The sequence below is a fragment of the Protopterus annectens genome, chromosome 2.part1, assembly GCF_019279795.1.
Source record: "Protopterus annectens isolate FY-2018-M chromosome 2.part1, PAN1.0, whole genome shotgun sequence".
Classification (NCBI taxonomy): Eukaryota; Metazoa; Chordata; order Ceratodontiformes; family Protopteridae; genus Protopterus; species Protopterus annectens.
This window is the reverse complement of record NC_056729.1, coordinates 1,066,226,420-1,066,252,351: the sequence shown is the minus strand read 5'-3', so window position 1 is coordinate 1,066,252,351 and position 25,932 is coordinate 1,066,226,420. Positions and strand designations below refer to the sequence as shown.

Below are 25,932 nucleotides of genomic sequence, written 5' to 3'. Positions count from 1 at the left end.
ACAACTAAAGGCAGCATAATGGTTCAGGATGCATTTAATACATACTGACAAGTTACAAGCTGAAACTAAAACATTTCAATCACTTATCAAAAACGTAGCTGCTACATGAAATTCTTCCTTGGACAGAAAAAAAACAAAGGGAGCACGTAGAGAATTAGCTGCATTAAAATTGCTAACATCTGACACAAACCTCAGAGGAAACTGTAACCACCTCTGCAGCAACTTCAAACGCTGACATATTCTCAAGACCACTCATTTCTTCATGACATGGTGCAGCAAAGGATTCCTGTGGGATTAAAAGAGGAAATCACTATTTTGGGTTAATAAAATGTAAAAAATAAAAACATGCTTGTTAGTACCAGAGTCAATTTAAGATCTCCAAGATTTTTATAATTGCAAATCAAGTGCAGCTTACTTTAATTACATCAGTGCATGATGAAACCCTTTGATCACTTAATCACTTTAAACAACTTTTCTGTGCACTTTAGCCACTGAAAATTAGCGCCTCTTCCAACTGGCAAAGCCTGGCATATGGCATGTACACCTTTTATGAATAATAGTTTATCTGTGCAACAGCACTAAAAATTTATCATTTAAAAGAACATTTGGCATATATTATGCTATATATTTTGTTAGCTGGTATGTTTTTGGAATGTTTAACTTGCTTTTCTGCTTAAGTATGTGACTACTTTGGAGGGTAGGGAAGACATTCAGAAAGCTGGCTCAGAATTCCAAAAACTCTGGTTGCATCCATGCATCCAGCATAACAGAACATACCAATTTACTTTCCCCTGACACATTACTGCATTTGATTACCAGGATGGGTCTGACTAGGTACATGAAACCTTTTCAGTGGAGGTCAGGGAAGAAAGCTCCATAAGCAAGCAAACAATATAAGACTGTTTCAGGAATACAGAAAATATATCAATGGAAGTTAAAAACAGTAAAAAAAAAAATATTAACATTCAAATTACAAAACGTTATTTACTACAATTATGCACAGATATTTACAGCTTGGATACAGGGCTGTTCAGAGTCTGTTTAACGGTGCAGAGATGCAGTGTTCCATGTTGCATTAATTCAGGGCCAAGAGATGAAAAGTACAGTTTTGTACCTACCATAAATGTAGATGTTCGAGGATCCACATTGCTGCAGTCCTAACACTTGGGTAGTCCGCTGTCCCAGTCGGCCCGAATACCAAAGTATATTAGTCTGACGTCAGGACGACAGGGTACAAATCCGCATGCCCGACGTCATATCCTCAGTCTTTTCTTGCCCCAGATGTCAGAAGACCCTAAAAGATAAGGCCAAAACCAAAACACCAAACACTCCTGCACCAAATATATGTACAATATATACAAAATTACAAGAATATAACCTCACCCACACAACCACCCCTAAACACAGAGGGAAGGAGGGACAGCAATGTGGTTCCTCGAACATCTACATTTATGGTAGGTACAAAACTGTACTATGTTCTTCATTCCACATTGCTGCAGTCCTAACACTTGGGTAGAATCCCAAAGCAGAGGTAAGGGAGGCTGGCAAATCATAAAGAAGCAGGAGCTGTCAACATGCCTTGCAAAATAGCTGTGGCAAAACCAGTCCTAGATTTAGAGTAGAGAGGAAGGTGGTAATGCTTGGAGAAAGTATGTACTGAACTCCAAGTAGCTGCCTCCAAAATATCCTTAGTTGCCACCCCTTAGAAATGCTGTTGAAGTGGCAGTAGCCCTAGTGGAATGAGGCCTAATCCCAGCTGGAATCTCCTTGCCATGATGGGAATAACAAACTGCAATGCAAAACCCAATCCACTTAGAAATAGTTTGTTTTGACACAGGCTTGCCCTGAGAACTCAAAGCAAAAGAAACAAACAACTGCTGAGACTGCCTAAAATCCTTAGTCCTGCTTAAATAATAACGCAACTGCCTGTGTACATCTAAAGTGTGCAAAATCTTTTCCCCCTTATTTTGGGGATCTGCATAGAAAGAAGGCAAATGAATAGTTTGGTTTAAAGCCACACTAGAAACCACCTTAGGCATAAAGGAAGGATTAGTACGTAATGATACCCTATCCTTATGGAAAATCAAAAAGGCTCAACCGCCATAAGGGCCTGCAATTCAGAAACCCTTCTTGCAGAAGTAATGGCCAACAAAAGCAGTCTTCAAGACAAGTATTTCAATTCAGCAGTAGCCGCAGGCTCAAAAGGTTGTAGAGTAAGTTTCTCCAACACAAAATTGAGATCCCAAGCAGGAGTAGGAGCTCTGGGGTCTTATATTCTTTGCCCCTCTAAGAAATTGCTTGAACAAAGGATGAGAAAACAGTGGTGGGTCACAATCGTGAAATTGCTGCAGCATGAATCTTAATGGAAGAGAAAGACAAACCTTTGTCCAATAACTCAGTAAGATATTGAAGAGCCACACTCAAATTAGGCTCAGAAATCTCCAAATTCTTTGCTGCACTCCAAAATAAAAATCTCTTCCATTTTTCTGCGTACACTTTCCTTGTACTAGGTCTTCTGGCTTCCATAATCACATTTAAAACTTGTTGAGGAAGTTGAGACCTGCTGTGTTTCAAAACAGAATATGCCAGGCTGTTAGATGAAGAGAGTGAAGCTTGACATTGAGTAGATGACCGTCCCTCTGAGACAACAGGTGCGGAATCAAAGGTAAAGGCCATGGAGGCTTCCTTACCAGACTCCTCAGTAATGGGTACCAGTGTTGCCGAGGCCAATCTGGAGCTATTAAAATCATCCTTGGCTTGTCCTGTCTGACCTTTAGGAGCACCTTTGGGAGAAGAGGCAGAGGTGGAAAGGCATACACATGAAGATTTTTCCAACTGAAAGAAAGAGCATCCACTTTCCAAGCTGTGTGATGAAACCTTTTGTGCAATACTTTGGCAGCTGGTGGTTTAGTGGAGAAGCGAACAGATCTATGTCTGGAGTTCCCCAAGACACTGTCAATTTCAATACATGAAGATCCAGTTTCCACTCGTGGGGATCCATGATTTGTCTGCTTAACACATCTGCTAAGGAGTTCTGTGCTGCAGAAACCTTGCCTGAAGAGTTAGTTGCAAGCTGAGCGCAGTCTCCCATAAAATCATTGCTTGCCTGCATAACGGTAAGAATGTGTTCCCTTGTTTGTTGATGTACCACATGACAGTTGTGTTGTCTGTTAGAATCAACACCTGCCCTGGAAGAAGTAACTCCTTGAAAGCCATTAATGCAAACTGGACTGCTAACATCTCCTTCATGTTGATATGTAGATGCTGTAGTCTGGCAGGCCACTTGTCTTGTATCCACTTTCCATTCAGATGAGCTCCCCAAGCTATGTCTGAGGCATCTGTCGTTAGAATCTGACTCGCCTCTGGCCGGGTGACAGAGAGTCCCTTGTTTAGGTGACATTCCTGAGCCCACCACAAAAATTCCTTTTGAATGCAAGGTATTATTTGAATGACAGTGTCCAAATCCTGGCAGTGCTGTGTCCATACATTTTGAGATACCATTGCAACTTCCTCATATGCAGTTTGGCATTGGGAAGCACCAGAATACAAGATGCCATGAACCCTAAGGCTTGAAGGACTGTCCTTGCAGTCAGCCCGGACTGAAGAGATAGTTGATGGAAGTAAAGGGAAAGATTCTTTTGTTTGTCCGGGGTTAAAAGGCCATCTGGGTTGCTGTATTCAGTCTCACACCCAGAAAGCACATGTCTTGAGAGGGTACTAGACTGGACTTTATTTCGTTCACAGAATACCCTAGGCATCTTAGCACTGCTATCACATATTCCAAATGCTGTAAAAGGTCTTCCTTTTCTTGAGCCAGAATCAGGCAGTCGTCCAAGTAAGGATAGATTTGTATTCCTTTTAGCCTGAAGTAAGCTATCACTGGAGCCAGAACCTTTGTGAATACTCTGGGCGAGTAGATAAGCCAAAGGGCAATGCAGAGAACTGATAATGGGAATTCCAGCTCAGATACTTCCTGCAACTTAGCCTGATAGGTACATGAAGGTAAGCCTCCTTGAGATCTAAAGTTACCATCCAGTGATCTTTGCCCAGCAGAGGTAAAAGCTGTTGTAACGTCAACATTTTGAACTTGGGAATGTCCAGATAAGTGTTGAGGAGAGATAAATCCAAAATTGGTCTCCACGTGTTCCCCTTCTTTGGTACTAGGAACAGGCGAGAATAAAATCCTAGGCCCCTTTCTGGCACCGGAACGCTGAATGGCCCCTATTTGGAGTAACAGAGAAATTTGCTTGTGAGCCTCTTTTCTTTGTAGAGGAGGAATGTCTGGCATGCCTTTGAAAGGAGGCAAGGTATGGAAATAAAACCTGTAACCGTGGTGAATGATATCCAATACCCAACTGTCTTGGGTAATTAAATTCCAATTTTCTTTGAAAAGAGCCAGCCTTCCTCCCAAAGGTGCTGCCAGACGAAAGTACTGGCAGCTGAAAAGGCAGGTCATTGGGTCTGTTTACGAAAGGACTGACCCCTGCCCTCACCAGAAGACTGAGCAGGTGAACTCCCTGTTCTAGGCCTAAAAGAACCTTGAGCTCTGCCCCTACCACGTCTAGACCTACCCCTAGACTGGGAATCATAAGCAGGATATGTCCATCCCTTAGTAGGCCAATTTCTACTAAACTTCGGAGGCTGAACCTGCAAAAAATCTTTAACAGTCTGCATAGACTTAGCCTTGTCCTCCATTTTCTTTAAAACTGCTTCCACAGGCGAACCAAACAACACGTCAGACTGTAACGGAGCATCCAAAATCCTTGTCTTAACATGCTCAGCTAAATTCTGATCCCTCAGCCAGGCGTGCCTACGAAGAACAGAACCAGTGGCAGCCACCCTCGAAGAGGCCTGCACAGCATCAAAACCACATTGCAAGGAATGCTTACCCACCTGTTCAGACACATGAACCAAATCCTGCAACTCTTTACACTCAATACCTTCCGCCAGAGCATCCACCTTAGACTTCAATTGTGAAAGGAGATAATTTTGATATTTTAACATGTGAAACTGGCAATTCAACACCCTCATGGCTAAAGTGGAAGAAGTATACACTTTCTTTCCCCATCTATCCAAAGCCCTGGCCTCTTTATCAGGAGGAACAGGATTTTTAACAACAGAAGCCTTAACACCTTTAGGCCCCTGAGAAACAGTTTCCGGGTCTGCCCTAGGACTCTTAAAAAGATACTTATGAGCTTCAGGCACCCTATAATACCTATCGGGTTTAACTGGGGCAGGAGGCAAAGAATCAGGGTTCAGGGAAGCCTCTGCAAAAACATCTTCCACCACATCCAGAACAGGAGGAATAGCTAAAGGCCTATGCTGGGGTAAAACAAAAATTCCCTAAGCCTCTTCCTGGAATCAGAGAAATCTTGACCTTCCCATTTAAAATGCTCCCTCATGGAATGAAGAGTCTCTGAAAAGAAAAATCCTCAGGAGGAGAAGCCGAAGAGTAGAATCATCCACATCAGAATCAGAATAAGGAGGATACTCCTGCAAGTCTTCAAGACTCAGAAGCCTCGAACACTGCTCAAAACTCTCAAGCTCAGGTTCCACCCTAGGCCTCTTATCAGGAGGGGGCATAGAACCTCTAATCATAGTAATCAAATCTTCTGCCATTTTAAGCATATGTTTCTTAGGCTAAGATCCTGCAGAACTAGGAGAGACCCCACTGAAGTTAAACCTGGCCTGCCTCTCAAAGAAGCCTTGGAAACAGAAGGAGGGCCTAACCACCTTAGGAAGAGAGGGGAGAACAGCCACCTGAGAAGCCCCTTCTGCCTGGCCTACCTCCTGAGAGGACACATCCTGTAACAGTAAAGTCTCTCCCTGAGACTCCAAAGAAACTTCTGGCAGAACCTCCGGCTCCACTGGGCCTTCTAAAGAACCGACGTCCGGGACTGACGGTTCTTCCAACCTAGGCTTTGCTGCTTTGTCCTCTTTTGCATTTTATAATTACAACGCTTCCCAAAACTAACCTGGCACAGTCTAACCTTCTCTTTATAGTGCGTTTGTTAAATCTAGCACAAGAGCGACATCCAACAACATCGTGCTCAGGCCCTAAACAAGGTATACACAAGGTATGGTAATCCCTATGAGGTATCTGTTTCCCACAAGAAATACAGTTATTCACTTTTTCTGACATCCGGTTAAATACTGAGGCAAGAAAAACCAAAATATTGCCAACTTTGATTCGGTCTGAAACTCCGACTTCAGAAAATTTCAGAACGCCAACCTGCACTAAACTGCTTCTGCATCGGACCATGCGGCAAAAGACTGAGGATATGTATACTTTGGTATTCGGGCCGACTGGGACAGCGGACTACCCAAGTGTTAGGACTGCAGCAATGTGGAATGAAGAACATCTTATTGAACTACAGACTAGATTGAACAGGTTTTGAGCACAATGTGGTCAGAAAGAAAAGTGGTGGTGGTGGGAAAGGAAGAAAATAGCAGTCCCATTATAAAGTAGAGATGAATTTAGTGTAGTAGCAGTAGCATGCCAAGCAGATGGTACACTTAATACAAGTTCATAGGTAAATAGTAAGCTAATTGCCATTGTGGGCCATTTAAGCCTAGCCAATTTCCCTTTTGAAGGTGAGACTCAAAACCCTGCACCTTGTGTGTGTGTGAGGTAAACACTTTAACCGTTAACCAACCAACCCTCAACCCTGTAGAACATGAACACAGCTATAAGTGCATGAAGTGTTAACTGAATTGCGAGTTTACATTGAAGCTTGAAGGGCAAGTAATTCCATAGTCTACAGACATATCAGGATTAGCGAGTCACCAGCACAGTTATTACAATTAGTTGTTAAGAGGATCAGCATATTTGTAGAGCGGAGTGAGCTACTAAGAGTAGAGTTGGAGAATGCTTACGACTGGGCATTCAGGTTTACTAAATTAATTTATGGGAGGTGATTAATTATGAGAAGGATAAGAAGTGTGGCAGCTGCAGCCAGGAAGGTTGTTTGATGGCTAGGCAATGATGGGCTTTTTAAATTTTGCAACGTTATCGACTGGGGTGCCTTCTGTGCGGAGTCTGCATGTCCTCCCTGTGGTCGCGTGGGTTTCCTCCGGGTGCTCTGGTTTCCTCCCACATCCCAAAGACATGCTGTAAAACTCCACTGCCAATCATGAGCGGACAGGTGATCTGCTGTGGCAACCCCTAACTGGGAAAATACCGAAAGAAGAAGAAGACTGCAGCAATGCTCAAATAAGGTCTTGAGTTTCGTACAGGTTAATCAGTGTTGTAGCAGCACAGTGAAGTACTGGCAGTGGGAAGGTTCATGACCTCAGTTTTTTTTTTAACAGTATTAGTTAGATAAGGTGCAATCCTATATAAGATACGAGTTTTTGATTTTTCCCCACAACCTTCTTGTATATGGCTGTCAAATTTCAGATTTTCATAAACAGTAATTCATAGGAGCTTTATATGGAATACTAGCTTGATTTTGGTAAAGACTGAAGTTATGGTGAAGGAGGATTTCTTGTTAGAGTGTTGTTGTGGGGTAAAATAATTATTTTTCATTTTTTTTAGGGTTTAGGAACAGCTGAAAGTTCTACAGCCACATTACAAAAGATGTAAGAGATTCTTGGATTAACTTTTTTTGTCTATCACTTCAGATGACTGTAGAATCAACATATTATGTTATGGCAACACATTTCCTAGGCATGTACAGATTTGTTTAAGAATATGTCGAAAAGTAGAGGACCAAGAACTGATCCTTGAGGATTGCCTATTGGGACAGGAAAGAGGAAAAGGAGTATTTTGCCATTGTACAGCCAGCCTGTGGTGTATCAGAAAAGTAGCGTTCAAACCACATGAGCGATTATATTTTTACTCAGGAGGACAGTCTTTGTTATTAGTATTGTGTTGGAGAATACATCAAATGCTCTTGGAATGTTGAGGAATGTGGCGCATACTAAGTTGCACATTTCTATTGTGGTTTCTAGTAGAGATGAAACTGAGGCAGTGGTGGTACTGTGATGCTAATGAAAACTGTTACATGGGGATAAAAGGCTGCTGTCAGTAATGCATTTCATAAGCTGTAATCAACTGCATCTTTCTAGCATGACATTGGTGACAGTATAGTAACAGGTGTATGGTTTGGTATACTTTAGCCAAGCGTGAACCTGTCTCAAATTGGTGCTACATAATTTTCTTTTATGAAGTGGTTTATGAGGACAGATACTGGGTATGCTACAGAATTAGCTGCCAGTTTTATATACTCTGCAGGAAGGTTATTATGGGCTAGATTAGCATAGTTTAGATGGAGAAGCAGCTTTCAGATGGTAGAGGTGGGAACAGGATTAAAGTTAAAGTTTGTAGTGACTTCCAAGATGGTTGCACATTTAGTAAGAGCTTAGGTTCAGCTCTCCCAGTGTGAAAACAGAGACTCAGAAGAGAAAGCCAGTGGACCCTAAACTTCTGGGTAAATTTCAGTAACTGGCTAGTAAGTGCACTACCCGGATACCAGGAAAAAAGAAATAAAGAGGACCTGATGGAAAATCAGCTATAAAAGCTGATGAAAAACACTGACTGGGAAAAGTACTGCAGTTGCAAAAAGCAGTGCAAGCTCCAAATATTATTTCCAGTAACCGAGAGGAAAGTGTAAGGCAGCTGCACACAGACATGATTAAAATAAACAAAACACTGATGGAGTACGCCAACTCAAATAAAAAGGCTTGAAAAAAATGGAAGAAGCTTTAAACAGATATTTAGATAAGGTGATAACTGCAAAACTTAAGAGACTGGAATGAAAAGGCTGGCTGAGTACGACACTATACAAGAAGATATGTTTAAAAAAATAACAGAATTAGAGGACAGAGATTTGTTTGCTGTACCAGGGAAGCTGGAAGGACAGACTATTAATTTCATCAAAGCACAAATAAGCAACTGGACTGGTATTCTACAACAGTATATGCATGCAACACAAAAGCTAGAACCAGACATTTAACAAAACAGCTGTTATACATAAAGGGGGGGAATAATAACGCCTTAATACAATGATGCTTTCTGCAATGTCTTTAAACATCAGTGGTTGCACAGATAAATAAAAAGCGAGAGTAGTGAACTATATTAAAAAAATGCAGAGTGCAAATAGCTATACTACACGAGTCACACTTAGAAGGAACTGAACATGTGAATTTGATTTGACCACCACAACACTAATCACGAGACACATAACTCTCCTAAACAGTGTGCCACTCAACCAAAGCCCCTAAGGCAAAACAGCATCCCCAACACGCTAGTCATGAATGACCGGAGATGTACCTCCCTGGACTACATAAAGAGAGACATGGGGGAGCTCTCAGATTATGTAGCTCAAACGGGTATGACCCTAGCCCTGAGCAGCATCCTACCATCACCCAGAATGATACCACAGTACAAGCAGAAAATGACTGATTTCAACAATTGGCTAAGTTTCTGGTGTCATTCTAAGGGGATCCAGTATCTGTATGCCTGGGATGACATGACTGACAGACCTCAATGCTTTGCCAGAGATGGCCTGCATCGGTCACCCCAGGGCTTCTGGATACTGGCCAAGGCTCTTGCAACCCCTATAGTGCCTTTTTTAGGTGGTGTTCCAAAGGACAAATTACCACCTTAACAGCTAGAAACAAATGCAATCTGAGGGTCATGCTGCTCAATGCTAGAAGTCTAAATCTCACAATACACTCGCTCGAAGCACTCCTTAAAATGGAGACCATCAACATTTGTGCTGTAAGAGACCTGGTTTAAACCAGCAGAAAGCACCCCCTGCACTACCAGGCTGCAACTCATTCCACACCTTTTGGCCACAGAACTTGGACCGAAGCTCCAAAGGCGGTGGCATTTCCATATTCATAAAGGATGCACACATCTCCAGATTGGTAGCCCAACATAATGCATCAGAGATGCTTCAGATGCAGCTAACATTGGGTAAGACAGTGATTCAGGTCGTAGCCTGCTATAGGTCCCCAACCATGTCCCAAAACTCATACTCCACTTTCCTAAGCACCCTGGAGAATATTAGGGTCAAACCTAACACTCTCATACTGGGCGACTTCAACTACCCCTCCATTAACTGGGAAAACTACTCCATTAACTGGGAAAACTACTCATGTACCAATACACTTGCCCAACGTTTCCTGGAATTCATTAATTCCAATGCCCTGGACCAGTTCATTCTTATACCCACTAGAGGTAGTAACATCCTTGACCTAGTCATTACTAACATGGGTGACAACTACACCAATAGTCAACTCCTCCCTGGTTAGAGATGACCACAAACTAATTACCCACCCCTCAAAGGTAACCACCATGAGAAAACGTCTCCAAAGCTAACTTTGGGCTCCTAAAAACAGAGGTGGCTAACTTCACGGCACCCATTCAAATGGAGAATAGTTGCATGACCGCGGAATCATACACCAATGCACTGTATGAACACGTACACAAATGCATGGATCTTGCCATACCCAACAGAGCCAAGACGCTCTCCTCCAAAAAACGAAGCCAATCTGGTGGTCCTCTGCCATAAACAAGCTCTACAACAAGAGGAGGAAACTGACGCAGAATAAGGTGAATTCCCAAGACTGGAAAAACTCCCTTATCAGCTTCAACAAAAAGTTGAGATCTCTTATCAAATCCTCTAAAGCTAGCTATGAAAACAGGATTGCAGCAGATAGTAAAGACAACCACAAGGCCTTGTATAGTTATGTGAAGAATCTCTATGGCAATAACCAGATTTACTCTGAGCTACTGCACAATGGTACCTCCTATACCGAGCCAACAGATATTGCCAAAAAGTGTGTATGGAAATTATATGTTCGTGCTTCGCTGCTAATATATATTTCGTGTTATTATTTTGTCATCACAGTATCGTGATTGCAGTTGCCTTGGAATTATTTCTAAGTCATATTGTAGCGTTTAACATTAGATATTGCCAATATACTGGCTGACAGATTCAGTGCCAACTTTACACCCCCCCCCCCCCCCAGGACCAGTCACAATACCATCCACTTGCCAGGCACCCAGTATTATTGCTGCATAGGTTAAAACAGCACTGTCCAAGGCCAAGAATACAGCTTATATGGGACCTGACAATATCCCTGACTGTGTTCTACATGAACTGGTACCTCATCTGTGTGCCTGTTCAATCACAGCCTCACCTCAGGCTTTGTCCCGACCGAATGGCTCAATGCTATAGTTATCCCTCTCCGCAAAGGAGGAGCGATTACAGACCCTGGGAACTATCGCCCCATTAGCCTGACGAGTGTGATATGCAAAGCTATGGAACGCATCATCATGGACCTAATAAATAAGGATATAAGGACTCTCCAAACTCTGGATCCCCACACAGTTTGGTTTTGCGAAGGGTAGATCATACCTGCTCAATCTGGTCGACTTCTTTGAGTCAGTCACCAGAGCTGTGGATGAAGGCAAGGTGGTTCATATAGCCTACCTTGATCTGGCCAAGGCCTTTGATACCATTCCCCACTCAAGAATCATAGAAAAACTCATAAGCTAGGCATCAACCCATATATCACTAGGTGGTCTGCAAACTGGCTCACAGATGGAACCTACAGTGTGAGAGTAGCGGACTCAAGTCAGACTGTCGACCAGTCACGAGTGGAGTCCCACAGGGTTCGGTCCTGGGTCCTCTCCTGTTTGGTATCTAATTCTCTGAAGTCTGACCAACATGAAGGGACTCTGGCTGACAAAGTTCACAGATGATTGCAAGTTGGGAGCTATTATTAACTCCCCAAGTGATGTCGACATCCTACAGAAAGGCCTCACTGAGACCAACGACTGGTGTTAGAACCATGGCCTTAAGCTCAATGCCAAAACATGTATCATCCCCTTTGGGGAAAAACCTGGTTCCCATGAATTACCACATCGATGGTAGTCCACTGAACACAGAAGGCGTTATATGAGATCTGGGAACACAGGTTGACAGCAACCTTTCTTTTGACCACCACATTGCCACTGTGGACAGAAAGTCCTTCTATGTGGCACATCTCATTACTAAGGGTTTTGCATCCAGGAAGAAAGAAGTCATTGTGTCCCTATACTCTTCCCTCATTAGGCTAATCATACAGTACAATGCCCCATTAGGCATGTACCTCACTAGACACCTACAACTGGAGAGGCCACAGAAGTACCTCACAAAGAGGATCCTAGGCCTTAAACACTTGTCCTATATGGACAAACTCAAAAAAACTTCAACTATTCTCTGTCTCATATCACCTACTTAGAGGCGATCTTTGCTTCACTTACAAAGCCAAGTCTGACCCAGCTCTGTTAGAAATGCTACATCTAAAGAAATCCCAATCCCTCCGCACCACATGCTCCAGAGACCTCTACCTTGTTACCACAATCACCAGAACATGTTGGAGGGATAGGTTCACAACCCAGAGGACGCCCATGCTATGGAACAGACTTCCCATACATGTCAAACAGAGCACCTCACTGGCCCTCTTCAAGAGAAATCTTGATGAGTGGACGGGAAATAGAAAATTCTCCCTGGGGATCACTCCAGTGGCTCTACTCGACAGAGGCACTGGGAACTAAGGTTCGGTGGCACGATGCCAGGGTAATCCTATGGGCTAGGTTTAAAAAGGCTCCATGGTCATTAGCCTAGTACACACCTATGCACCTATGATAAAGAAAGGCTTTCAGGATGTTTATTCAGTGGAATACCTGGTAGCAAAGAAAAAGAGTTATAAGTTAATATAAGCTCCAATAGTGATAGAAGAGGATAAAAAAGATAATAGGTTCATAGGTGTTTACTAGGCTAATGGCCACAATGGCCTTTTTAAGCCTACCCATGCACCCCAAATGTCTGACATGTTCTGATACCCTTTATAAGCGTAAGCATGGGCCTGGGAGATGAACCATTTACAGGTTACCTGTGTCAATTAGAGACATAGGTGCCAGTTTGGTTTCCCATCCAATTGTCCAAGTTGCACATGAATTGGGTTAGGGAGGAACTCTGCTCCACACAGATGGGGAGCCTGTTCCATAGACAGGGTAGTCTCTGGGATACATACCTCTTGTTCCAGCAGGTCCTATTTATATCACAGGAAAGGTTTTAAGTCTTTAGAAGGGGTAATTCTGGTGCTGTTTTTGTGGATATGCAGGTCATCCATCAGAGTGGGGCATGACAATGACCTTTATGCCAGGCATAGATCTCCCCTCAAAAGCCTGTAGAAGGCAGAATACAGGGATAGGGTCATGAGGCAGTCTGCATAGGACATTTTACTTACAAAGAAAAAAAGCAACCACCACAAGTTCCACTGAAGAATTTAATAAAAAGCTTTCTTCTCTCTCTGACGTCTCGGCCAAAAGCCTTCAAGGAGTATATCATTTTACTTTCACCCTGTAATCTTTTAGTGAGGAACCTCTGTGGACATTCCAACTGTTGGATATGCCTGCTTAGGTACACACCAAAAGAGGCATCACACTCAATGATAGGTCTGATGAATGCCAAATACAGTGGAACAATTACTTTCTTGGACTTAGATGCCATGTTTAAAAGTTGCACAACACAGAATAATTTTATCACTGTAGACACGTGATGGTCAAAGGCTAGATTACGATCTATGTGTGTCCCTAAGTCCCTGACTACTGGGTCGGCTCTAAGGGGTGTGCTGTCAATATGATAGTTATCAGGGATGGATGACTTCCTAAAGGATACCATTATGCATTTCTTGGCATTTAGTTTTAGTCCATGGCTCTAGCACCATTTGTCTGTCTGTGTCAGCCCCTCCTGGAGAACGTGTGTGTCAGTGTGAGAATCAATGACAGCCCCTAATTTGCAATCATCTGCAAATTTAGTCAGCCAGAGACCACTGACATTGGCCTTAACTTCTGAGAAGTAAATACCAAAAAGGAGTGGTCCAAGTACTGATCGCCGAGGGACTCCGCTTGTGACTGGCCTCTTTGTAGAGGTGGAGTCCCCTATTCTAACTTCCTGGGTCCTGTCTGATAGCTAGCTGGCTAGCCACAGGATGACATACAGGTTAGTACCTAACCTCTTGAGTTTGTCAACAATGCCTGAGTGGGGTTTAGTGTCAAATGCCTTGGCCAGGTCAAGGTAGGCAGTGTGAATGATTTTGGCCTCATCCATTGCTTTGATCTTCTCAAAGAATTACCTGATTGATTAATTAACTGGAACAAATTGGTTCTATTCATTCCTATTTAAACATTTGATGCATTTTAAAGTTTTAGTCTGATGAAGCGACAGTGTATGTCTGCGAAAGCGCTTACTTTTTCTTTTTTTATTAAAGCCAAGTCCTGTGTACATTGGGAGTATTTTGTTTGTTTTTTCATTTTTTTTTCCTCTGCTCCCAATCTTACCCTCGAGTTATTTTTACCTGTTACCTTTTTGTAGTTCTATTTAACAAGAGGGACAGATGACTGAAACAATGGACTTTGCTGTGAACCTGCCTTCTGAAGAAACTGGTAATGAACGTTTACTTCAGGTACTTGATTTAGGTGAAAATCTTTTGTTGGATCTACAGTGTATTTCTGGGATTCAAACTAATCGAGAGTTTAATAAGAACCAACCTGAATTTATGAAATGTTTTAGAGACCTGGAGAATAAAATGTATAAATATAAAAGGCTGCAGTGGCAGCGCCTACATCTCCAAGCCTCCTTACAACATAAGGTTATTCCAAGAGGACTGCGCATCTTAAATATGTCAAGCTATGGGAACCAATATCCTGAACTGTTATGTAGATGGCAGGAACTCAACTTACAGTTCAGTGCTGGTTATATGAACCTGTTAATTGATTTCTTTACCCCCATAGAACGTGATTTAAAGAATGAAATCATATGTATTGAAAAGGATATCTCTAACCGTTTTTCACCTGATTTAACAGGTGATAAGTTAGAGCACTTGCAAGAGAGTATCCTTTCCTATGACAAAAGGCTCCAAACTACTAAAATAAAAAAACTGCAGAGAGATCTACAAGATTTCCGCAAGCAACATGTTTTTTCCTGGCCGAGAGAACAACCAGGAAGCAACGTTAGAGAAACAGCTGATCATATACGTCATCCTTCAAATAGTGGGTCTACACCAAGAGATGTAGTGAAGACTACGTACTCGTCAATGGCTGTTAACCATACAGCCAATGAATTACCGGCACTGAACAGTGCTGAACAAAATACATCTTCACAAAGGGATACGACTGATACAACGTGCCTGCCATTAACCGTTAACCCTGTCCAGTCCACCGAATTACCAGCACTGAACAGTGCGGAACATTCTATATCCTTAGAACTAGCTCCTAGTACTTCTTGCACCGATTAAACGTCGATACCTGCTCAGAACAATAATACATCAGTTCTCTCTTCTAAAGAACCTTTTTTAGAGAGAACAGAAAGAGCAGGTTTTATGCTCATGAATCCACTGCCCTTCAAGAACAGGCCAAGGAGTGTTACAAGAAAGGGCAGACCCAAGAGAATGAAGAGCATGGAAAGGAACACACCCACCACGAAGAGATGCTGTTTTTGAATGAAGGTTTGGTTTTTAATCTTCTTTTGTTTTAACAAATGAACAAATTCGGCTCTTAAATAAAGGCTTGTCCTTTATTCCAGCCAGGAGGGCGGAACATGCTGAATTACAAAAAGACTTGCGTTTGTTGGGAAGAAATTTGTCCTTAAAATGTATTTTTAATAATGATAACCATACTGACAATGTTTCTTTGTTTAAAAGACCTAGCACATTTATGCCCATTATTGATCCAACAGTACAAACATTTATTGATGTATGTGAAAATGAATTTAGGTCTTTGTTTGACAAGGCCACTAGACTTGGTTTTTGTAACATTTCTCAAAGTGATTATAATGCTTTAAATGCACTAAACGAACTACATTCCATTGATATTAAACGTGGACAAAGGCAATGGTATTGTTATTTTGGATAGAGAGGTTTATATCAATCAAATGAAGCTATTGTTGCAAGACACTAGCACTTATAGTTGCATATCCAAACATATTGTTAATGGGATTATGGAAAAAGTTTCTTTTCTTGTATTTGACCTTTTAATGACAGGTTTAGCAGATGAGAGCTTATTTAAATATTTCAATACACCATACCCTGTCATTCCTAAAATATATGGACTACCTAAAACACACAAGACTAGGGTTCCCCCACCTATAAGACCCATTGTCTCTGGTGGTGGTTGGTGTACTGAAGCTTTATTGATTTATGTTGAAAACAGGCTACATCCTTTTCTAGAAGAATGTCATACTATTTTAAGAGACACAAAGTTTTTTAAAACGACTTTATAACAGGATTCAGACAATGGATAGTGACTATATTTTTGTGACTTTAGATAGAGTCACTTTTTATGTCTATTCCTAATGACTGAGGCATTGAGATGGTTAGAGATTTTCTTAATGGGCAAAGATGCCTTACAAATGATGATGTAAAACTTATATGTAGTTTATTGGAAGTCATTATTGAAAATAATGCATTTCTTTTTGAAGGAGACTATTTTCTACAAAAGGTTGGCATGGCTATGGGCACAGCTTGTGCCAACAGTTACGCCAACTTAACTTTGACCCAATGGGAACAGACAACCATCTTAGCTCCAAGTAATTGTCTAAGTGACCATATTGCATGGTATGTCCATTTTGTGGACGATGTCTTTATGCTTTGGAAAGGAAATAATATGGAACTCGAGGAACTGATTACCTATATGAACAGGAGTACTAATTTTCTAAAATTTAGTTATAAATGTCCTACAACTGAAATAGATTTTTTTAGATGTGCTCCTTATTAAATCCGATTTGAATCATGTCCATAGCAGTATTTACAAAAAACCAACAAGAAAGAATGCATTACTACACAGAAATAGTATGCCTCCTAGGCATATAGCACGTAATGTGCTTAAAGGACAAGTCTATAGGACACTTAGACTGCACAATTATGACTCAGAGGCACACAATGCCCTGGTTAAGCTTAAACAGGATTTTTTTGCAGAGGGGTTACTCTGAAAAAGAAATAAACACCACTATGACTGAAGCATGGAGACTTAGGGACAATAGATGTAAACCATATTATAAATATACGGCTGTAAATGAATGTGAAATTCAAGGGGTAGATGCACATTTGAATAATTACCCTACGGTTATTTTGAAGTTCTCCAGTGACATCAATGAATATTGTGATGTCATCAAAAGAAATTGGCATATTCTACATACCAACCCTGAGCTGAGAAATAAAATTGATAAAGTACCTTCATTCTCTTTTAGAAATAATATGTCCCTTAAACAGCATCTATGTAATAAAGACAGTAACCATACTAGGAGAATATATGAATCTACTCGAATAGGAACTTTCCCTTGCAGAAGCTGTTCTGCCTGCCAATATATTTATTCCAGCTATGTATATATACATCCCACTAGAAAATTCACTATAAATGCTAAACACTATGCAGATTGTCGTACGTCAAATATAGTTTACTTTGCCTTTTGTCAGCAATGCCATGTTTTTTATGTAGGTAAAATGAATAGACTATTAAAAGACAGAATATTCGAACATAATAGAGACATTCGCAATCAAAAGTTGAGTAATGCCTTAGCAAACCATGTTATGGCCACACATTTTTAAATTTTTTGTTATTCAATCATTGAATGCTACCCCACGAGGGGGCGACATAGAAACAAAAGTTGAAGCATTGGAACAGAAATGGATTTTATTGTTGGATGCTGAAAAATTTCCAGGACTAAATGGTGCTTTTTCTGTGAAACCCTTTTTGAAACTCAAAAGGCTTAAACATTAGTTTTAGACAGAAGCATCTATTTTATTTATTTTACATTTGTTGACTGGGCTAGTCTAGCTGGATACATGTCCATTTTCAGTAGAGGCCCAGTGAGATAAGCTCCAAACATAAAAAAATTACAAAATAGAAATTACAAAATAAAATTACAAAAATAGAAATTACAAAATAAAAATGCACTACTTACACTAATAGCTTTACATATATATGTGTTTTTTATATATATTTTTGCAAGCTGCATATATATTTTTGTAAGTTGCATATATTCTAAAATTAAGTGTGTGCATTTTACTTGAATTACATCTACCAATTGTATTACCTGATTGATTAATTAATTGGAACAAATTGGTTCTATTCATTCCTATTTAAACATTTGATGCATTTTAAAGTTTTAGTCTGATGAAGCGATAGTGTATGTCTGCGAAAGCGCTTACTTTTTCTTTTTTAAAGCTAAGTCCTGTGTACATTGGGAGTATTTTGTTTGTTTTTTCGTCTTGTCCACCAGGTTGAGTAGGCACGATCTGCCACTGACGAAACCAAACTGGGTTGGGTCCTGTGTCTGGAGGTGTACTACATCTGAGTTGATCATCTCCATGATAATTCTTTCCATGGCTTTACATACAAGTGAGACTTATGGGTCTGTAGTTTCCATGGTTTGTAGATGGCTCACTTTTGTGCAAAGGGATGGCTGTTGCCTTTCCTTCATTCTTGAGGCACGAATCATGTTTGGAGGCTAATCCTGTTTGGAGGCTACAGTTAAATAGTAATTCCAGAAGCCCCGATAGGTCATGTTTCATGCTATTTAGAAGGCATCCTGGTCTGGGCTCACTGATGCAGTGTTCCTGGGTCTTGGAGAGAGCATTAAGGACCTGTTCCCTAGTGATAGTAGGGGTGAGTTATGTTTGATATTTCCTGAGGAAAGGTTGAGGGGGAGAGAGGGGTAAAGTTGGAGCTGAATTATCAGCCAGGAGTTTTGCTGTATCTTCTGGTTCAGTATAGGTGACTCCATTTACAATCAGCTCTGCACACAATTGTGCATTGCCTTTGGGATTGCAGACATAGCTAAAGAATACTTTGTGGTTGTTCTTGGCCTGGGGGGCCAAACTTACCTCAAATTTGGCTTTGGTAGACTATTTGTTTTTTGAGTTGTTAGTTTAGTTTGACTGCAGTGCTTTTATCCTGCTGGGTGCTGCACCTCCTAATGTTTGCCATGATTTTCTTTCTCCTGTTATTCAACCTATTGATTTTGTGATTCCACAAGGGTGGCTTTTTTTTTGGGTTAGGTTTGTACTTCTTCCTGGTGGGTACAACTCCCTCTATGCAGCTATTAACATGTTTGTACATGAGTTCTGTGAACAGTTCTGCATAGGCAGCAGTGATTTTAGGGTTTATGGGGGCTTGAAGTTTTGCCAAGTTTAAACTTAATAGCAGGAGGTTAGCCTTAGAATAGTTCCTGAATATTCCAGGTTTAGCTGGGGTTCCAAGTTTTATTTTTACTTCAAATGAGACTATTTTGTGGTCTGTCCTTACCAAGGAAGGCATTAAAGTAGTGGGTGTGCAGCAGTCTCCCATATTAGTGAGGACCAGATCCAGTGTGACTGCACCTCTGGTTGGTGTATTGACGATCTGATCCAGGGAGTTTATGTTTACAAAATAATGGAATCAATGTGCATGCACGTTTGGTAGTACCAAGGGGCTATTAGCAAGCAAGCAGGATTACAATGGCATATATTTATATTTCACCGAAAACTGCTACAACAGAGCTTAGGAAAATTCTGGGAGAAATAATCAGCTTTCAGCAAGGAATATTACTTCTAGGTGGGGATTGCAAATTGATTTGCAACAGTGACAATGTGTCTGGAGGGCTCAGAAGGGAAAATATAACAAAGTGGGGTAGATTTTTGAAGACATTTATCAAAATATTTGGCATGGAGGACGTGAATTCAGTACTAGGAGCTCAGAGTGAATTTACATATCCATTCCTCAAGATACAAAAAAACGGGCTAGGCTAGACAGAATTTACTTTTCATATAAACATGTACATTTAACTGAAGGGCTTGATATTTTTTATTCATTTATTTTATTTATTTATTTTACATTTGTTAACTGGGTTAGTCTGGCTGAGCTTTTGGATCATTTTCAGCAGAGACCCGGGGAGAAAAGCTCCTCAGGACTAGAAAACAATTTATTAAATTTTAGTAGCACAGTAGTAAAAATCAGCTATAGGATCTTACAAGCAGAGACCTGGAGAGAAAAAAGTTCCTCAGGCAATTCAATTATACAGAGTATTAACAATTGGCAGATGTATGTGAGTTTTTACAAACAAGGTTTTAAACAATTAGCAAAAGAAAATGCGACTAGTTACAATATTATTTAAGCTGCTTAGAGCAAAATGAGTTAATAGTTAGGCAGATGCTTAGGGTCTACTTAACCCTGTTGAAGGCCGACAATATCGAAGCTGATATTGTCGGCACCAAAATGTCGAAAAGCGAAAGTCATCGCGCGTGTAAACGGAAATTTCCGTAAGGGGAGATTTCTGTTTACTGCAATGTAGTGCGATCTTGGAGTTGATGTATTTAAGTTGTGGGGGGCGTGGTGGGTACAGTGTATTGTGTTTGGGTGTTTTTTTTTTTGTGTGTTTGATGTTCGGGGGTTTCGACATTTTCGTGTTATTATGCTGTCGACAGTTTGAGTTTTCGACAGCGTAATATAAATGCAATGCTTATTTAAAGTGGGGAGGATCTAGCTGTATAGGGAAACAAGAAAGGAAAGTAAGAATGGCTAGTAGGAGATGTAGGAGAGGTAGAGTATAGGAGACAGACTAGACAGGTATGCATCCATTAACTATTTCAGATAATGCGCCGATAACAAAAATACAGGGTTATGAAATAAAAATGAGATACTGATGCTTTCCCACCTATCTGTTGAAAAGAGATGACTTAAAGGAATGAGTAGTGGAAATTATTCAGGACGTACTACAGAAGATAGAAATTTCTTTTGAAAATATAATTAGAGAGTGGGATAAAATTAAAGTGGAGTTTAACAATAGGTTGGAAATAAAAGAAAGGAAGATATGGTTAAGAATTATTTGAGGTACTGACAAATGTTTAAGTATTGCAAAATAGGGGGAATCACACAGAGCAAGAGGAGGAGCAACTGCAGAATGCTAAACAGAAAATAAGGGATCACCTCAATAATATGCATGAGTGTAGAATGATTTTTGTTAAGCAACTGTTTTTTGATAACTCTAGAGCATCAAAACTTTTAGCACAATGACTCACGCAATAGACAGCAGAAAGGGCCGTCGGCAAGCTTAGGAAGCCTCAAACAAGGAATCGTGTAGAAGTATTGGAAATATTTAGGAAATTCTATGAATGTCCATATAAAGCAGTGAAATATGGAAATAAAGAAACTGGACAAATGGAAATATTTAAGGAAAACTAAATATGCCAAGGTTAGAGGTAGATTAGGCTACTGACAGGATAACAAGAGATGAGATAAAAATGGTGATGTATAACCAATCTACCGGAAAGTCCCCAGGAATAAATGGTATTCCTGTGGAAGTTTAGAAACTACGAGGGAAAAAAAACTGATAAATATCTGGAAGGTTTTAACAGTATTTTAAGAGGAGGGAAGTAACAACATCCTGGAACAAAAGCTGTGGTAGCTGTAATACCTAAAGAGGGTAAATATCCATCAAAGCCGGCTTCATACAGGCCCATTTCTATACTAAAACATGATTATAAAGTACGTCTATAACAGCTAAAAGAATGGCAAAAGAGATGCCAAAGTTGACAAATATGGATTAATGTGGTTTTGTGGAGGGGAGACAGACATTTGCCAACATTAATAGAACACTGATGAGCCAGAAGGAAGCAGAATGTAATAAAATACCACTGTTGTTGGTGGGTCTTGACGTACAGGAAGCATATAACAGAGTAAGCTGCGACTTTGAGGACAATGGAAGCATTTGCATTCGCTGATAAAATTTTAAGGTTGATTAGGATATACAAGGGATCATATACAAAAATTAAAGTGCATGGGGTTCTCTCTGATAATGTCTGCTTGAGCAAAGGAACCAGGCAGGGTGTCCTCTTTCTCCTTTATTTGCATTATATTTAGAACCATTGGCAAAGAAAATCAGGGACTCAAATTCAAGAAAATAACTGGCATGATAGTCAGGAAAAGCCGGTTCTATTTGCAGATATTTTATACTTAACAAAACCAGAAAGGGAAATTACACTGTTTTGGAACACTGAGACGGTCTTCAATCTTTTCAGGATACAGAATTTATGAAGCTAAAACAAAAGCAACAGCGGTAAACTATGTACCCACACACAAAGTGGTTCAGCAAAATTGGATGATGCAGTAGTGCAGCAGTAGCGTTGTCGCCTCGTAGCAAGAGGTTCTCCAGTTTGATTCTCGGCTGGTTGCCTTCAGTGCAGAGTCTGCATGTCATCCCTGCGCTCATGTGGGTTTCCGCCAGGTGCTCCGGTTTCCTCCCAATTACAAAATCATGCATCTACAGCATTTCTCCCAGGACCTCCGCTGAAATTTAGCTTTGTTCCAAGTTGGACTTTCTCAGTAAACAAATGTTACAATAAATAAAAAAATAACTAACGCCTATGCAGAGTAAACGCTCCAACCAAAAAAGCCAAAAATAAAGATAAAATCCCAGTCAAAAATGGAAGGAGCGACACATGGTAAACATACCACAAGTCCATAAGATGTCCTCAGAGTATCAAGAATCCAAACGAGTAAAATGCAATATTGAACGTGAACAGCTCATTCGAGCCACAGCTATCAAATAATCCAGCAACAACGTTAATCCTTTCAAGTATAAACAGCAAAACACGGACTCATTCAGTTCTGGGACAACTTATTTAATAAAGTAGAAACACAACCATGGGTTAGCGCTTTCACCTTTCGGCTTCATCAGACCCTTTGAAGATAAGGATATGTAGGAAGGGACTACATGAAAGATAATATAAAACTGAGAAAATGGAAGCTCTGTTATATGGATAGTAAGATAGAAGTTAAAATACTTTTGGCCCCTTTAGTCTTATGCACAGGTTAGGCAAAATGTTTATCAACCAAAGGAGAAGTTGTGGATAGCAATTAATGAACAGCTGAAGGATTTTATCTGGGTGGGGAAGACAGCAAGAGTCAAGCTGAGCAAGCTGATTCTTCCAACAGAACAAGGCAGACTGGGATTACCCAACATGAACGGTATTTCAGAGCAACAGAATTATACATAACATGAGCAGAAAAGTATAATTCAAAGTGGAAAGGGATGATGAAGAAACAGGGGGAAAGCTCAAGAAACAAGGAGAGGTTGGGATTTTGGATGCAGACCTTTAAGGAGAACAACAATAATACAGAATACTATATCCATAAAGTAGCAGAAAGTATTCTAAGAACTAAGCCAACATGGGAGCAGAAAAAGGAGATTCTGCCGATAGGAATGACTGCAATTAGGGGTATAGACAACAGGCAAGAGGGGGGTGGAATTTAATGGAGAAAACTGGCAAGGTATTGAGAGCAAATAACTAGAAAGAGAAAACTAACCGAATGGGAAGACGCTTTGAATACATTTGGACTGCAGGTTAGAGACTGCCTATACTCAGTCCTTGACAGGGAAGGAAAACAGAAAGAAATAGGGAAGTCCTAAAAGAAAGCTCATCACTGGTAGAGTTTTAGTAGAATCTAGTACAGCAGCTGCCATTAAAAAAGGAATAATTAGTAAACCATATAAAATATTGCATGATAACTGTAAGAATCAATCGGTGGAGGTTACAAGGCTTGAGAAGACAGACTGGATAAGCAATTCACAAAGAAACAATTGGATTATATGTATGTCTCCCAAATATGCACAAAATCTTGAAGACTTAGCATCTTTGCTTGGAAGTGTTTACATAGGTATTTTTATAGCCCAAAAAGACTCCAAAGAATTTTTCCTCTGGTAGACAGTAAATGTTGGAGGTGTGAGTGGGGAAGAAAGAGGTAATTGGGAATATATACAACAAAATGGTAGACCTTAAAGATTCCCTGCAGACTGCAGAGGAGGAACAAGGTTTAAAAGAAGGCAGGATTGTAATGAGCTATGTAATGTCTGACTGACAAGGACTGGATAGATTATAAGTAATGTATAATGTTTGCAACTACAATTATGTCAACATGGTTTGTAATGTATAATGTTTGCAACTAGGATTGTGTTGATATGATTTGTTTTCATTTACATAAATGTAAGATTATTAAATTATCACATATGACATAGGCAAAGATGTTTTGGTGAAGAATGTGCTGAGGTTTCTCTGAGTTGAGGAAGAAAAAAGTGTAGCAGGGCTGGAGTTTTTGAGCAGACATGCAACTGCGAGTGAGATTAGAGATGGGCAATAGCACCGATCTGCAATACTGTTAAGGGGGTTATAGTTGAGTGGCAGAGCTAGGGTGCACAAGGTGGTTAAGTAAGGACTAGGAGAGCTTGGGGTTTTCATTCCTGTTCTGAAAGTTTGTAAAATAGACTGTCTGGTCTTGTTTTATATTTTGTGCCATTTCTGAGGTGCTTAAAAGGTTGTAGGCTGGAGTCAATTTTGTTTTTTAACCAGGCCTCTGAGCTTTCTCTGATTCGTGAGTTATTTCATTTGCTTAGACAAGGGGCTAGATTTGTTTTGCTTCTTTTGCTTCTGATTGGAGCATAAATATTTAGGGAATTTAGAAAGGTTGTATTGAAGCTCCTAGTGGGTCTGCAGAGTGGTCCTAGCAGCAGGGAACTCAGAAAAGCGACTACTTTCTGGATTTAAGTATCTTTGCTTTTTTTCACTTGGAATAGCTTCTGTAGCTTACCCTGAACTAGCTTGAACTGTTAGCTTGAACTGTTTTTTAACTGTTTGCTGCATTATTTTAAAATCTGCACTTAAAGTTACATTTTAGTCGAATTTGATTGAAAGTTTGTTGTTTGTTTAATTTAACTGTGGAGGCTGCCCACTAAAGTGTGCTAGCCAGTGTAAGTAATTTATCACTGTTTCTGCATTTTCTGTGTGTTTCTACCTAAAAAACAAAAACATAATCCTTGTTTTCCCGCCTTCCTCGACTAGTTTAGACCAGTTTACAGGCATTGCTGTATTCTGGGCTGTGGTGTAGTTCCTGTGTTGTCCATTACCTTACTTGGATAGAAGGAAGTTTCTTTGCTCACCAGTGGGAGTGGGGAGCCTTGAGCAGCCTACCTGTCCCTGTAGGAAGTGACCTCAGCACAAGAAGCTGTAGAAATTGGTTGTTTTGGACAATTTCTAGCTCTTTTGTAGTTCACTGTTTAAAATCCGCCTCTGGGCGTTTTTTTCTGGCTATACTGCTCAGACAAGCTCCTCGTGGGTCTGCAGAGTGGTCCTAGCAGCAGGGAACTCAGAAAAGCGACTACTTTCTGGATTTAAGTATCTTTGCTTTTTTCACTTGGAATAGCTTCTGTAGCTTACCCTGAACTAGCTTGAACTGTTTAACTGTTTGCTGCATTATTTTTAAATCTGCACTTAAAGTTACATTTTAGTCGAATTTGATCGAAAGCTTGTTGTTTGTTTGTTTAATTTAACTGTGGAGGCTGCCCACTAAAGTGTGCTAGCCTGTGTAACTAATTTATCACTGTTTCTGCATTTTCTGTGTGTTTCTACCAAAAAAACAAAAAAATAATCCTTGTTTTCCCGCCTTCCTCGACTAGTTTAGACCAGTTTACAGGCATTGCTGTATTCAGGGCTGTGGTGTAGTTCCTGTGTTGTCCATTACCTTACTTGGATAGAAGGAAGTTTCTTTGCTCACCAGTGGGAGTGGGGAGCCTTGAGCAGCCTACCTGTCCCTGTAGGGAGTGACCTCAGCACAAGAAGCTGTAGTAATTGGTTGTTTTGGACCATTTCTAGCTCTTTTGCAGTTCACTGTTTAAAATCTGTGTTTGCACGGCTTTGCGCGGTTGTGCGCATAGCACAGCGCCGGTTAAACAAGGTTAAACTTTTTCTGGCTCCGCCAAGTCTGCTCTTCAAATTTTTTCTTAAGGAAGCTCTACTCTTAGTATAACCAGACTACTCACTATATTATAAGCCTAGCACTTGTTCTCAATACTTCTCTACTAAGTAAGCACACTCGTACTAAGTAAAGCACTACATCTACTTACC

General features: G+C 40.5%; 1 protein-coding gene across 1 annotated transcript in view; it reads right to left on the bottom strand.

The window, feature by feature from the left end:
• Nucleotides 1-25,932, bottom strand: part of TDRD6 (tudor domain containing 6) — a gene marked incomplete at its 3' end in the record, with an annotated part of 543,290 nt that overhangs the window by 249,516 nt on the left and 267,842 nt on the right. Inside the window, exon 11 of the mRNA XM_044062624.1 lies at nt 191-286. Coding sequence (XP_043918559.1) covers nt 191-286 — 96 coding nt within the window. The remainder of the gene's footprint in view (nt 1-190; nt 287-25,932) is intronic.